At 43.4% G+C, this 16,518-nt stretch overlaps 1 protein-coding gene across 5 annotated transcripts in view; it reads right to left on the minus strand.

Moving 5' to 3' along the window:
- The window catches only part of SH3PXD2A (SH3 and PX domains 2A), a 358,093-nt gene that overhangs the window by 29,139 nt on the left and 312,436 nt on the right, over positions 1-16,518 (minus strand). For all 5 annotated transcript variants that reach the window (XM_026650919.2, XM_026650918.2, XM_026650921.2 and 2 more), the window contains 2 exons: positions 8,387-8,500; positions 2,319-2,402 (listed from right to left, as the gene is read on the minus strand). In XM_026650919.2, the coding sequence (XP_026506704.1) occupies positions 2,319-2,402; positions 8,387-8,500 (198 nt within the window). The remainder of the gene's footprint in view (positions 1-2,318; positions 2,403-8,386; positions 8,501-16,518) is intronic.

Genomic DNA, 16,518 nt, shown 5'->3' on the forward strand with positions numbered 1-16,518 from the left:
TTCCTGGGAAACTATCGGTGCACTGAGCATGCGCCAGCCCTGGGCTGAGCCAGATTTTCCCTGCAATTGCAGCACTAACCTGCTGCAGGCTGTGCTGGGTCCAGATCTGGACACCTCAGCTCAGAGCAGAGAGACTGTCTCTCCTGGGTTTTCAGTGAGGAAGCCGCCGGATTCAAATGCAGAGGGAACAAGAGCTGGACATGGGGAAGGAGGCAGGGGGAGTAGATTAGGACAAGAAGCTGGAGAGACCGGGACTGGAGGCTAGCAGGGAGGGGAAGAGGGAAACCAGGAGTTGGGGGAGACTGGGACGGAGAGTTGGGGAATGGGGGCTGAGGGGGGAAATGAGGAAGAGACTGATCAGGCTAGGAGCGGAGGACTGGCTAGACCAGGACAAGGAGCAAGGGGAAAGGGAAGGAGATTGGGCCTGGAAACCAGTAGGGGACAGGGAAAGGCTGGGCAAAGAGACTAGGATTTGAAAGCTGACATTAGCTAGGGAAGGAGCCTATGACTGGGATGAGGAGCCTTGAGTGGCGAAGAGACGGGACAGGTTGGAGGGGATGGGGAAAGAGAGGGTCAAGCCTGGTGGGAACAGGCCCCCTTGTGCGTCTGCATTACGTGATCATATAAATTAAAGACTATCATAATGCAGACGCACAAGGGGGCCAAATTAAGATTGCACAGGTACATTAATTTCAGCATTTCCTAATTCTTAGTGCTTGATTTTGCAAACTTAATATTCTTTTAAGGTCATTTTTTGCGTGCAATATAATACATAGGACATGAAATGTATCTTTGTTCAGTTTGAAAACTGCTGTTATTCATGGGAATTCAGGTTTCTTGGTCAGAGAGAGAGAGAGAGAGAGACTAGAATTATCTAGTAACGGCTATGTACATTCAAACTGAAAAAACCCTCTCATTCTCTGCAGCACAGAAATAAGTGTTTTGGTTTCGGCATCTTCATGTCTAGTATGTGCACTTATATTCTTCAGAGGCTTTTCATTGGCTCAGGGACCCCTTTGTTGGGCAAGGAACAAGATCTGGTCTTCTCGTGGTATTTTTGGCTCCTGGATGCTGGAGCTATGATGAAAACAACATGTTTTTCCTTTTGGGAACTACTGAGGGGGCCAAAATAATACAACAATCTGTAACCAACCACACAGATTCGGTGACAACTGGGGTTTCCTTCCCTGTATACAGAAACATCCATGTTGCAGTGGAATCTAAAATCACAAGTTTTGCTCTCCCTCTTCTCACCCACTAGCACCTTTAAGAGCATTCATTTATTTTTAAATAAGATAGGGTTTACTTGTGCATAGGTCTGGCTCCATTCCCTTGCAAAGGTCTCCTCCAAGCAAAGAGCAATAATAGAGGAAAGTCACTTTCATTCCTTCCATCCCCCAAATGCATTGGGTTGACACCAAGAACCTGCTGAGTCAGGACTATCCCACAGAGGTAAATTTTTTAATCCACAATTGTGGTTACTTCATCAGCGTCTCGCAGTTCAAGTTCTTAGGAAAAATCCAATCATAATGTCAATGTTAGCATTAGGTTTAAAAAAAAAAAAAAAGGTCTTCAGATCATGGGAAGGCCAATAAATATCATTCCAATCTCTATCTAAACCTTTCCCTAAAAGGGAAGACTGAATCCTTGAGACCAAGTTCTCTTCTCCAATATTTTTTGGGGGAACCTCTACAGAAATGGGTGGTTGAAACTGAAATCAAAGAGAAAAACCACCAAAAGGAGGACAGTCTGTGGCATTACTGGCCTGACCGGAAACATCAAAAATCTTGCCAGAAAGCTATACATTCTTTAGAGGTCTCAATTTTCTGGATGAAGTTTGAAGACACATCCAGGTGCTCATCCAAACCCAATCTGATGCTTTTGCAGTTCACACATCCCTGTGTTTCAGGATATTTTCTCCATTTTTCTGATAAGGAACTGTAAAAGTATCACTTGTTTATTTGTTAAAACTTAGAAAAGAGAGTAGAGATGTGCCTGAAGCAAACACCAGATCGGCCTGCTCCCAAATTGGGTGGGGAGTCAGACTCCCCGGCCAAGTTTTGCTGTTGGCTCATCTCTGAGTGGGCTGAACCAAACTTTGACTCCAAATACCCTCAAAATCAATACTTTGTGATATTTGAAATCCACATCTGAATTTCGCAGCTCAGGCCTAAGTCTATCACCAAGTAAACAAGACTGGGTCAACCAATGACATGCCAATCATTCCCTTTTGGCATGCTACATGGCAGGAGATGATGAGCAGTAGCAGAAGCTCAGCTTGTGCTTTTAAGGGGACTATGCCACAGGAAGCTATTCACCTCGACTCTGCTGCCTGTTGACTATCCCGCCCAGCGTCCATCGCCGGTCCAGGCGTCTCAGGTGAGCCTTGCGTCGCTTAGAAACTAGTTTGGAACATGGATGGAAACATAAAAAAAAAAGAAAAGAAAAATGATGGAGGGGTGGGGAATAAAAACAACATAATTATGAGAACTGGGCTTGTTAGCAAGAACGGATTAGGTGGAATGCAAAAAACTCTTGGGTTTTAGTTTATACAATACAGGAAACAAGTTAACTTCTTGAGCCCCAGGAACGTACAGCAACAGAACTGTCATTGCATTTACTAGTAGTCTCTGCTATTGGCTTTTAAAACAAAATTAGAATTTTAGGTTTTTACACCCTGGATTAGATAATGCATGTCTAGGACTTTGAAAAGCTATTACTGCTGTTTCCTCTACTCAGATGCAAGAGCTTTGGGGCCTATGCTGTCTTACTATGTACAAAGTCTGGTACAATGGGGCCTGGACCTTGTCCGGGGCCTGGACCTTGTCCAGGGCTGTGATATATACAGTATTGCATTTAGTAGTAGTATTTTAAAGTAAGTAATTTATATGACCTGTAGAAAGCTATTACTGTATATACTCGATCATAAGCCGGTTCGTTTATAAGCTGACCCCCCCCAAGATGGATAAGTAAAAATGGAAAATTTTTATAACCCGTTCGTAAGCCGACCCTATAATTCAGGGGTCAGCAAACTTTGGCTCCCGGGCCATCAGGATAAGTTGCTGGGGGGCCGAGATAGTTTGTTTACCTCGAGCGTCCGCAGGCACGGAGGTAAACTTAAGTAAACAAAGTATCCCGACGTGTTACCCTGACAGGCCGGGACAGCAACTGGTGGGGAAAAAAATTTTTGGGGGGGTAGGAGGGGAAGAAGCTTGGAGTCAGGGGAGTAACCCCTGTGACGACCCCCCACCCCTAGCCTGGAACCCCCACACTCTCCCCATCCCATCCCTTCCCACCTTATCTGGGATGGGCCAGGGGAGGAGGTCTCTGACCTGGCTGGAGCTGCTCCGGCGGGCCAGACCGGGCGACACGGCCGCAGAATGTTCCAGCGGGCTGGGCCGGGTGGCACGGCCGCAGCATGGTCCAGCGGTGTGGGCAGGCGGGCTGAGCGGAGAGCAGCGTGGCCAGAAACGGAGAGAGACTCTGACCCCACCTCTTCCCCTCTGTCTCTGCTGGCTGTGCTGCCTGTCCTTGCTCCTTCTGTTGGGGGGAGGGGCTGTGTCCCACCTCTCCCCCTCTATACCCGTTCATAAGCCGACCCCCTTCTCTGGTGCTTCCCTTTTTGACTAAAAAAATTCGGCTTATGAACGAGTATATACGGTAAGTCCTACTATGCTCCTCATTGTAGTACCTGAGCACTAACATGCTATTACTAGTGTACGATTTTTTTTTTTTTGGAGAAAATGCGTTTTCTACTACAAACTGATTTTTTTAAACATACTTTGTCCAGGCAAAATATGGTTTAAAAATCAGGACGCTTTCCTAAATATTGACTAGAAACGGATAGTTAAAATTAAACTGAAATGGAAATATCTGAACATTCCCATATAATAATAATCTTGAACTCTCAAATTTCAAGGGGTCAAGAAGTGAACATGACAGAGTTAAGAATTAGTTTCACACTCAGTAACAATAGTTTATGCTTTAAAATTATAACAAAGAAAAAAAAGACACTCGTGAAAATGATATTGTTAAAATAGCTGTGCACAGAGGACACTTCTTGCTTGAAATGCCAGAAAACACAGTTTACCAGGTCACATACATGGGACGGTCCTTCAGTTCACTCTCTTGCTCATGTATTGTGATTTTGATATAGTAACCACTAAACTGGGAAGGCAAGACAAAGGCATACCCTGTGTCTTTCACATAAAGGCTTCCATACTAGTTTGGGCATAATAAAAGGCATTCATTGCTGCTATAAAGAAGGTATGTGAGGTATATTCTATATTCCTTCTTCCAAACATTAAGCTTCAAAACAGCTAATTAAGTGCAAAATACAACAGCATGGACTTACTGACGTTGGGTCAAATTTTTTAAAAGGTGCCTTAAATGACTTAGGAGCCTCAATGACAGTGAATTTCAATGGGACTTCTGAATTATTGATATTTTTACCTAGTATCCAGTAATGCCTATGTTCAGTCAGTCTGGGGACATCCTGTATCAGTAACCAAAACTGACAGCATGGTTCTCCATGACCATGCTGTAGAGGGGATCAAAATGGGGAGAATGACAGAAAACAGAAGAGAAGAGTGATTTGCTCATGGAAAGCACAGAGATATTAAAAAAGGAATAAATAATTAGTAACCTAAAGTTTTCAAACAAGCATCTTAGTGACTTCTCCCATGCTGCCCCTCACACTTGGGAGGAGCTCCTTGTAAGCTACTGCAAAGATACCTCATGATCTTGCTTAAAACTTTCCTTTTCCATGATACCAACAAAAAAAAAATTAACAGTGAGGCTGCTGGTCTGATGAGTACACAGCCTGTCATGCTGACCAATATTATCTCATTGTTTCCTGTACTCTGCCTTCTGTCTGTATCCACCTGTTGTCTCTGCTCTTAAATTATAAGCTTGAGACAGACCATCTTTTTGTTCTGTGTCTGCACAGTGCCTAGCAGAATATACACCACTAGAGTTCCTAGGTGCTACCTAATACAATTACTACTAATAATCAATATTATCACCCTGAACAGAACTATCCAGAGAGCCGGTGCGCTTATACCACTCCTGTTGGCTTCAGTGGGAGTTTGAGTGCGCAGGGAAGAAGTGGCAGGAAATACAGGCCATTGCATATTCTTGGAATCCTTAGTTCTGGAGCTTTGGCTCCTCTGAGTAATCAGAGGTTTTTCCCACCCCTGTCAGAAGCCAAGTTACTTTCAGCTGGAATCAAAGAGTTCTAAACCAGGGGGTTTTACGTGAGACGGAAGAGAGGGACTCAACGGTCTGAATAGGAGAAGGAACTTTTTTAAAAAAAAAAAAATGTGTTGCAGTTTATAGGCCACAAAGTTTTGGCCAAAAAAACTAAATTATGTTACAGGAAAAGGCTTACTTTAACTCTCTTGGGCTTCTGAACAAGGGATTTACAACTCAGGTCCTAGACAGGAGACTAGCGGTCTTCACACCTTGCTCTTAATGTCATTTCCCCCCACCAGTTTAATTTAAGATTATCTAATCTACATTTCCTTGCATAAGGCTTTCATTTGGCTGTAATTATGCTAAAGGATGGAATACTGGAGTACTGCAGGAGGTAAAGCGGTGGTTGGATTATAGTCAAGATAGATCAGAATTAAAAACTAAACCAAGAGTAAACAGAGTAGGGCAGTGTAAGAAAGCATTAATCAGAAAGAGAAACACGAGAAAGAGAGATAACTTAAAGGTTTGGGGGAAAGAACACTCAAGTTACAGTTTTCATTTCTCCAGATACAAACTGAGGGATTTGCTCAGATACTCTACCAGAGAAAGGAATAAATCAAACAAGAGCTCTGCGGACATGCCAGTGAACACAAGAAACTCCCTATTATTCTATTTAATCCAGCATTCCTGTCAGCAACAGTGGTCCATAGCAGATGCTACATGGAAAGGTATAAAAATCTTTCCACATAACGGAGATATAATCCTGTCCCTTAATGACAGACAGTCTTTTTATATCCTGGACCCTGAAGGCCCGTAGTAGAAGTGGGCTCAAACCAAAAATACTAGCTCTGAACAGTCCTGAGCTCTGATGAAGTTTGGTTCCAGTGCTGAATTTTGTTTGCTATAGCTAGGGTAACTGCTGATGTTACTCATCAATATAAGCATCTAATCATTTAAGAAAAAAGTCTTCCTAAAATATTTGTTTCAATAATATCCTGTGGCTGTAAGTTCCACAGGTTTATCGTCTGTTACATAAACAGACTTACTTTGATCTCTTTTTAAATGTTTTTCTTACATTTCAGGAGAGAAAGACAAAGCTCTGAGAATCAAACTCATTTGCTCTGACTCCAGTTGGAACACTTGCTCTCTCCTGGCTTGGACAAGCCCCTTAGCCTTTCTATATTTTTACTTTATCATCCCTAAATGTGTTGCCTCTCAATTTCATTGGCGGTCCCCTTTTTTGTGCATTATGAAAAAGGGTAAAAGGAAGAGACCGCTTTATCTCCTCTACCATTCCTTACTTCATAAGCCCCTAGCATATGCCCTCTTATTTGTCTCTTAACTAAAGCATATGAAACTTTTTACTCTCCCCTATGCTTCTAATCATCATCACGCAGCCATTCTATTATGAGGCAAGGTAAAGAATGGCCTCGATACATAAGAAATAGGAGGAAAATGAAGAACAGAAGTAGTCTTTGATTATGTGGTTATGACATAAAAGGAAAGAATTATTAAAAATGTAGAGAAAAGGAGAGCTGGGGCACATCAAAGCAACAGCAGAGATAACGTAATATTATTTGTCATGGGAATTGAAGTGAGACCGAAAAGGCAAAGAATAACGTCTCGAATTTCAGCAGATCCAATTCTGGAAGAAGGCAGAGTGTGTTGAGCATAATTGATGAGAGCAATTCAAAGAAGTGAGGGCAGAAAGGGGAAATACAGGAACCTTTTAAAGAAAGTTCTGTGCCTCAGGGTTACATGTCCCATCTGGCAACAACTCTGAAAAGTAATTTAAACAGGGTAATATGGATGAACAAGGACATGTAGAAATTAATCAAGGGTATGAAAGGCTTAAGCAACTACGAGGTCTGAAACATCTAATGTGTCCTAGGAGACAAGGAAACGGGGAGATTTCAGAAGAGACAGACATGAAATGTGTGAACACAATTTCAGTGAAAGCAGCTAGCTCTTGTTTTTTAAAACATTGTGCTGTTCCTGCTGAAGAGAACACATCACACCAGTCTGGTTCATTGACTACCTGTCCACTTTTACGCCCAATTCAGGGTCATAGCCTCTGTCTACGAACCCTTAATGGCCTTGCTTAGACCAAGGAAAGTTGTTACAGGGCCATAGAAGATTGGGATCAACCAGAGTTGTCACCCTTGGGGCACAGTATAAGAATCTATTGTGTGTGTTTGTTCCTAATAGATTGGCAGTCACCCCAAAGCATGTTCAGATAGGAGGTTCAAAGACAGGAATGAGAGCTACACTTCCGTTTTGTTTGTACGTGGACATTTACATAAAGAGCACCCAGGTACTACAGTGATGGATTCTTTAGAATTGAGTAAATCATAATAAAACAGTGTCCTTTGTACACAGTTACTGCATGAATATTCCATTAAGAGGTAGTTAAGTTTTCATAATGGAGTAGGAGGACACGCGTGTAATCATACTATCCCATTTTAGGAGCTTGATTCAAGTATTCCTAGCCAAAATGATGCAGCTAGAATACATGTAAGCCTGCTTCTTACCATGACAAGTGACTCTTCGGCTTTAGTGGAGTGAGACCATTCTAAAACACGATTTACCCTTCCACCCACAGCCACAAACAATGAAATCTAATTCTAATGGCAATTTAAAAAAAATATATATATAACGTAGATGTGCTGAACTTCTGTAGAGAGAGAAAAAGTTATCAAAGGTGAGGAGCAGAATTCACTCTCTTCCTCCTGTTGAGCATCTCTAATAAATATTAGAATTATCTTCAGGAGACTCTTCTCCTCAAACAAAGACACTCACTGTTCTTGATAGAAATTCTTCACTGTGCAAATTTTCTCCCACAATGGCAGAACGTGGATATCCAAGATATGCAAGGACACAGGCTGCTCAGACTGAAGGCCTTGAGTGTCATTTGCTACCATTAACAAATGGCACTCTTGGCTTTTGAATCCCCTGGTGCACTCAGCTAGCCCAATAGGAAGAAATTCAGGCCTGGTACTCAAGTCTGATCTCTTCCATGGCAGTGAATTTGCAGTTACTAGATAGCAAAAGTGACCAGTGAACTGGCTTAAGAATCACACTCATGCAGTCACTGCAGTCGTTGGTCTTTGGTAACTTGTTTTCAAAAGAGGTCGGATTTCTGAAATCAAGAGGACTAATTGAAAGATTCCCCTAGATACCAAAGAATTCATACCTTCCCCAGCTTTGGATGTGTTAATTTCTGAATCATCTCTAGTGCCATTTTGGGATTCCAGGTATGTGGCAGGGACCCAGCCCTGTTCCTCTGCTGTGCTCACAAACCACCAACCTGCAAGAGAGAAAGAGAAGTCATCAGCATTGGAAGGAATAGCCCCCTAAACAACTCTGATTCTCAGCAGGATCCCAGCAAACAAACACAGTTACAGGTCTGCAAGTCAATGATCTGGTGCCGAATTCAGGTGCCCTGCAGCAGTTTAGAAGCAGACATCAATAGCACTATTTAGCATTTCTACTGTACTATCAGACGATTGCACAGAGCTTTCCAGAGGTGCCCATTATTGCCCCCATGCCACGACCACATGGGGAAGCCAGGAGCAGAACTCAGATCAGAATTTAGATCTGCCCCCACCACAGTCCCTGTTCCAATAACTAGAATCCCATTAGCAGATTCTTTGATCCAACCACTTAAAACAAGTCTTAGTGACACAGCTCTAGTCAACACATTTTAAAGAGAAAACAGCACGGGCCACACAAACCCTAGCACCAGAAGGCAAAAAAACGCCCAACAACCTCCAAACAATAAAAATCAAGAAGAAGAGCTCGGTGGAGCTTGAAAGCGTGTCTCTTTCAGCAACAGAAGTCTGTTCAATGAAAGATGTTACCTCACCCCCATCTGGTCTCTAATAAAAATCAAAGGCAGTAGTTTCTTAATCCTTGCACCACGGCTTCAAAAGGGGATACAAAATATTAATAACTTAATGTTTCTAGAGCACCTCTCCCCTTAGGATATCAAAACAGTAATTGAATTCTACACCTTGGAGGTATTGTCGAGTAGTTTATGCTCTGGAGATGGGGAAAATGGAAGAATAGAGAGGTTAAATATATTTATAACCGTTATGCAATGGATTCGGTAGTGATTTCAGTCTGTAAAGCCTCTATTCCAGCCTCCTTCCAACCCCTTTAAGACCCACTTCTACCATGCCGCCTACAGAAAATTGCCAGCTAATAATGGCTAGTTAGAGCGCCACTGGGGATTGGAGAAATCTATTTATTTATACCATAATAAAAAACACAAATATGCACGTCTCTGAACCACACACAGATTAACTGGGTCACTGCCACTATTATCCTAGTCCTCCCTCCCTCCCTCCCCTATTGCCTCTTGTTTTCTTACATCTGCTGTGTATTTGATTACACTGTAAGATCTTTTGGGCAGTGACTATTTTCATAAATATTTTTACAGTGCCTAGTGAAGTGGGGCCTCTGGGTGCTACCCTAAACACAAACTTCTCATGCCCCACTGTAGTCACTAGACAATGCTGCCATCCAAACAAAAACGGTGATATTCATAAGAAAGGGGACTAAATAAATAGATAGAACAACAGTTAGTGCAAAGTATTTCTGATATCCTAGTTCTACAGTCTCCAGAGAGGTATGAAGGAAAAACACACAGCTACCTTCTGTCTGTCTACCTCCCAACACTTTACAGATCAATGAATTATGTGCATTACGGTAGCTATTAGAGACCTCCATCGATATCGATGCCCCATTGTGCTGGGCACAGCACACACATAGTGAAGGACGGTCTCTGTCTGCCAGAGCTTACAATCAGAACAGTGGTGGGAACCGCTGGTGGAATGCTTACAAGTGAGGTTCCAGGTGTGCACAGCCCATCCAGTGAGGTGCTGCAGGAACAGGTTGAGTTTATGAATAGGACCGTACCAAATTCATGGTCCATTTCAGTCAATTTCAGTGTCATAGGATTTTAAAAATCGTTAATTTCACGATTTCAGCAATTTAAGTCTGAAATTTCAGAGTGTTGTAACTTTAGGGGTCCTGACCCAAAAAGGAGTTGTGCAGAGGTCTCAAGGGTATTGGGGGGGGGGGGGGGGGTGCGATACTGCTACCCTTACTTCTGCGCTGCTGCTGCCGCCTTCAGAGCTGGGCAGTTGGAGAGCGGTGGCTGCTGTCCGGGAGCCCAGCTCTGAAGGCAGAGCCGCTGCCAGCAGCAGCGCAGAAGGAAGGAAGGATGGCCCGCTATGGTATTGCCACTCTTACTTCTGCACTGCAGCCTGCAGAGCTGGGCCTTCAGTCAGCAGCCGGCACTCTCCGGCCGCCCAGCTCTAGGTAGTGCAGAAGTAAGGGTGGCAATCCTGCGACACCCTCTCTCCCCGCCCCCCCAAATAACCTTGCAACCCCCTGCCCCCCCCCTTTGTGCCCCCCCCCCCCCAATTTGAGAAACACTGGTCTCCCCTGTGAAATCTGTATACAGCAAAGCACACAAAAGACCAGATTTCATGGTCTGCGACACATTTTTCAAGGCCGGGAATTTGGCAGGGCCCTACTTATGAAAGAGGCTGCAGAGCCTATTGCCACAAGCCAGCTCATCCAGGACTCCAGTTCTCTCTTAACTGAAGCACATTTTCAACGTGGGTGTTAAACCCCCCCAGTGCTGGTTCCAGGTCCAGCTATAATGGAAGATTTCACCAGAAGGATGTACAGGTATTAAACCCACTCATTTCTATTCTATAGGACTGAATACATTATGCACCCCAGGAAACCATATCCACTGGCCAGCCATTCCACAGCTACGATGTAACACCACTCAGACCTCAGACATGGATTTCCATTTTCTGGCCCAACAGAGATTTGGAAACTTTACTTCATAACATTCATGGTCTGAGTTTAAATTTAGTTCTCCCTTCCCAGCAGGAGGTAGATTTTCCCTGACATGGTGCTCACCCATGGCAGTGGATATAGAGAAGTTAACAGAGCCAAGTAATTTCAAAAACAGACTTTTGTTGTTTGGTTGGTGGTTTTTTTTGTTTTGTTTTTTTTAAAAGCAGTAACGTATTAACATGGGTAGCATATGAAATGTAACATACATTTATAGTGAACAAACACACAATTAGTATGCCAGAAGCTAACAATCAGCTGATACTAATTAGACTGGAAGAGTTTATATAAACCCTTCCTCCAAAGCAGATTAAGAAGATAATTGTGCAAAGGACTAGATTATAACTTTGCATGTCCAACATGGCCAACTTAAAAATTATAATAGAAGTCTTAACTTTTGAGTATGTGCTCTCAGCCTTAATACGGATTTAATGAAAGCGTATTTTATATTCCATTTCTTAAAGCTCTGGTTATTTCTCCTCCCCCCGCCAGTTTGGCTTAAGTTGCTTCCAGGCTCCACTGCCTCCTACCACAGCTTGTAAATTCCTTGACCTAGACCCAAGCTGCTGTTACCCCCAAGAGGAGCTTTCAGATGAAAAGCTGTCATGAAGCACCTGCACTGCTAAGCATCACCCACAATCCCTGGAAGGCCTCTGTAAAACCTGAAATAGAAGATTTGACTCCACATTTATGGAATTGGCTAGTTACATCACAACTTCTCACCCTTCCTCCCCGCCCACTCAGCTCCAACACTACGGATTCATTTTTCTTCAAATATGGTTTGATTTTTAAGTCTCAAATGGAGATTTGCATTACAAATTAGCAAGGCAACACCATCATATTATCCTGTTAATACATTTACATCAAGCCCCATCTTAAAGCCGGTTAGGTTTCTTACCTCCATTATTCCTGTTGGGAGCTGTTCCAGAACTCACTCCTCTGATGGTTAGAAACCTTCTTCTAATTTCCAGCCTAAATTTATTTATGGCCACTTATCCCTATTTGTTCTTGCGCTAACGCTGTCCTTCAAACATAAATAGCTTTTCTCCTCCTTGATATTTATAGAGAGAAATCCTATTCCCTCTCAGTTTGTTTTACTAAGCTAAACAAGTCAAGTTGTTAAGTCTCTCATAGGACAGGCTTTTCATTTCTCTGATCATCCTAATAGCCCTTCTCTGCCCCTTCTCCAGTCTGAATTAATCTTTCCTGAATGTGGGTGACCAGAATTGTACACACTACTCCAGATGAGGTCTCACCAGGGCCTTGTACAATGGCATTAATACTTCCCTATCTCTACTGGAAATACCTCTCGATACCTCCTAGGATTGCATTTGCACCTCCCCTCTCCCGCAAGTCGCATCACATTGGTAGCTCAGTCATCCTGTGATCTACTATACACTCAGGTCATTCTCCTCTGCCATTTCCAATTGAAACCCTCAGCTTATAACAGAAATTGTTGTTGTTAGTCTAAGTACACGACCTTACACTTCATACTATTAAATTTCATCTCCCTCATTCACTTGGGGGGAGGGAGAGTTCAGTGGTTTGAGCATTGGCCTGCTAAACCCAAGGTTGTGGAGTTCAATCCTTGAGGGTCCATTTAGGGATCTGGGGCAAAATCTGTCAGGGACAGTAGCTGGTCCTGCTGTGAAGGCAGGGGACTGGACTCAATAACCTTTCAAGGTCCCTTCCAGTTCTATATATCTATATATACCCACACACCTCTCATTTCTATTACTCCAGTCCTCAAAAGGTTATCCAATTCTTCCTGTAGGATATTCTGATCCTCCTCAGTGCGGACAATACTTTATAACTTTGTCTTATCAGCAAGTTTCATTAGAACACTCCTACCTTTTATGCCAAGGTCACTAATGCAAATATGAAATAAGATCCGTTCCAAGGCTGATCCTTGAGGAACTCCACTAGTAACCACCCTCTAGCCCAACAGTTCTCCTTTCAGCATAGCCCACTGTGATCTCCCTTTTAGCCAGTTCCTTACCTACCTTACAATTCTTGTACTAATCCCCATATTCGCTTGTTTAATTAATAACTTCCCAATACTTTACTTAGGTCCAAATAAATGAGATCTAGCATATTTCCCTTGTCTAGTCAATCAGTTTGACTATTGAAGACAGACATCAGATTAGTCTGACATCTGCCTTTAGTAAGCACATGCTGCATTTTAGCCCATTTTCTTTAATTATTCTTACTGTCAACGTTTGTTCTAAAGCCTGACCTATTATTGAGGTCAGATTAATGGGTCTGGAGGTGCCAAGGTTGATTTCCCCCTCCCTTCCTTAAATAGTCAACCTCACTGGCTGCCACACATTGTTCCCCCCATCCATTCACTGTGATGCCGCAACCCTTCGGGAATTCTAGCGGATCGTGGAAAACTAACATCTCTCCCCAGCCACCAGGACTTTAACAACATCCCTCACCACAGCTTGAAGTCACAAACTCTTCTGGACCCACGCGTTTAACCTTTGCCAATGCAACTTCAACCCTGATGAAGCTTGGAAAGCTGAATGGAGTTCACAGGAGTCACAAATAAACATCTCGTGAAAGACCTGACACAGAAGATCCCTGGCTGTGATCTCCCGCCAAGCTCATGGGCAACCCTAAACCGCATCCGTGCAAATCATGGCAGATGCGGATACCTGCTGCACAAATGGCAAATGAAGGACGCTCCAGTGTGCGACTGCGGTCACTCAGGACAGACCATGGAACGTAGAGTCAATGCCCAATTCACAAACAGAACGGAGGCATCACAGCATTACCCTCTGCTACTCCCAACACAATTACCTGGCGTAACCATCGGAACGTAAAATTATAGTTGTTGCCCTACCTCAGCCATACTGAGAACACAGGGACCATGTTTATGCTATTCTCCAGTCATGTGGTACCACCCTAGATTTGACCGATTTATTAAAAATCCTTGCTACTGGACTTGCAATTTCACATGCCAATTCTTCCAGGATTCTGGGACTGAGATTATCCGGTCCCCCCTGGACTTGAGCACATTAGGCTCAGAGTTTTGCTTCTATCTCAGATGTGATCCAGTCTTCACTTCCCTACGCTCATTCCCATTAGCCACCTTGCCTTTGCCCCTCTGCTCTACATCACCACCCTGGTTGAAAAGGGAGGCAACCTCTGCAACTATAGGCCACGAGCAAGCCTGCGGCCACTTCTACAACTTCCACTTCAGTTGGAGAGGCACTTCATTGCTCACAAACGGAGAGCTGGCCTGATGATGGCAAATCCAAGCTAGAACAGACGCTTAACCAGAAGGTAGGCAAAACGCAGACTAGTTTCACAATGCAATCCACAGATGGAGACCACAGGTTCAAGAAGGCAACATTCCATTTAGATAACAGAGCACTGGATGCTAGCACTGAAGTTTCACAGGCCAGAGACCCCTCAGAGAGATTAGGACAGCTGCCATTTGCTCCATTTTGTGCAAATTACATGGGGCTTGCGGGCTATGGGCAAGTAGCCAAGATGGCCCTCAACTGAGCGAAGTCTGGGCTACCATGGTGCAAACTGATATGCTTCCCCCCTACCCTGCCTGTTACAGGAACTGTGCTAAGAGACTTATTTTTCTAAAGCAGAATCAAGTGATGCATTTCTTTTGTGTGTTTTTTCCTTCCTCTGTTCAGGAGTTTAGCCTGACTTCACAATTCATTATTAAAACCATTCTACAGGAACATCTGCAGAGAATTATGCTAAGTTATCTCTGTGCGCTGCCAAGACAGTACGAGGCTAGCTCTTGCGCTCACACCATCTGCAAAAATTACACAGTGCATTGTGACTTGGATTAACCCTTACAGGCTCATCCTAATCTCAGACGCTAATCAGAATTTAATGCCAAAGATGGATCACACCTCAGAGTTATGCCAATACTTCTTTTTAAATTAATTTTAATAGTTTTGTTCACAAAAGGTAGTGGCTGGAATCCGACATGCATTCACAAACCAAGGACAGAATCAGCAGCAATGCAAGCTTCCCCCGCACACTGCTCGTAACAGCACGCCTCAGTCCTGACCCGGGACGGCTTACTTCTTGCAGTAGGTAGGGGATTTTGTCCCCATGCCCATTCAACCCTTTGGTCTGTGCTGAGTCTGCCCACTAGGGTGACCCTGATCGATAACGGTGATGGTGGGTCTTGTGGAATGATTAGAAAATGGAACCAGACAGACAACTCATTTCATCTAGCCACCTAATAGGTCAGGAACGTGGGCTGGATCTGCATTGGTTACTTAGGGATAAAAGCTCCACAATCTATTACCTCAGTCATTCATTCATGGCTACCAACTCACATGTGTTAGGATGGCAACGCATGAAAATTCAGTGTCTCCAAAAATTTGTTTACCATCAATATTAGGAGGATCTATGTTCCCACTCTTACCCCTTCATATAACGCAAGAACGAGGGGTCACCTGATGAAATTAATAGGCAGCAGGTTTAAAACAAACACAAGGAAGTACTTCTTCCCACAACATAGTCAACCTGTGGAACTCATTGCCAGGGGATGTTGTGAAGGCCAAAAGAATAAGTGGGTTAAAAAGAGAATTAGATAGTTCATGGAGGATAGCCATTGATGGATCTATTCGCCACAATGGTCAGGGACGCAACCCCGTACTCTGGGTGTTCCTACACCTCTGATTGCCAGAAGCTGGGAGGAGGATGACAGGGGATGTATCACTTGAAATTGCACTGTTGTGTTCATTTCCTATGAAGCACCTGGCACTAACCACTGTCAGACAGACAACGGGCTAGATGGGCTAATAGTCTGATACAACATGGCCATTCCAAAAGTTTTAAAAAGGGGGGGGGGGGGGAGAAAAGGAAGAGAAAAAAAATAAGGAAGTAGGTCATAAAACAAAACACAATAGAATTAAAGGGAAATTAAGGGGAAAAAAGTTTACTTTTTACATAACATTAACATGTAAAACATTAAAAAAAAAACCTATAAGAAAAAATAGCCTGGAAAATCCCTATCTCCATCCCGACCTTTGGATGGGAGGATTTAAAGACCCAATCCATTTCCAACACCATCTCCCCTTTGGATACTACAGGTCTCACCCACTGAATTAAAAAAAAAAATTGGCAAGTTTAAGGCCCACTGTGGTGATGGATTCTCCCGTCTCTTCGGCGGATGAATGTTCAGTTAGTATTGACAAATTCTGGGTTTATTTGTTTTTATGGCTTCTCACATTGGAAGTGAGTTCACTCCTGGATTTGCAGATGTAGTTACAAGTGTAGTAGTTATGGGAAGGACTTGAGGTGTTAGCCTTAGGATGTGCTCTCTTCTCCTGCAAAAAGACCTTACAAGCCACTCCTCAAAAGTGGATGCAGCCTCATGGCACAGACTTCTCCATCTGGGTCTGTCCAGTGCAACATGTTCCCAGGTTTCAATGTCTAGCACATTTTGAGGTTGGCCTTCAAGGTGTC

This window comes from Terrapene carolina, unplaced genomic scaffold (genome assembly GCF_002925995.2).
Source record: "Terrapene carolina triunguis isolate 2854851 unplaced genomic scaffold, T_m_triunguis-2.0 Scaffold95, whole genome shotgun sequence".
Classification (NCBI taxonomy): domain Eukaryota; kingdom Metazoa; phylum Chordata; order Testudines; family Emydidae; genus Terrapene; species Terrapene triunguis.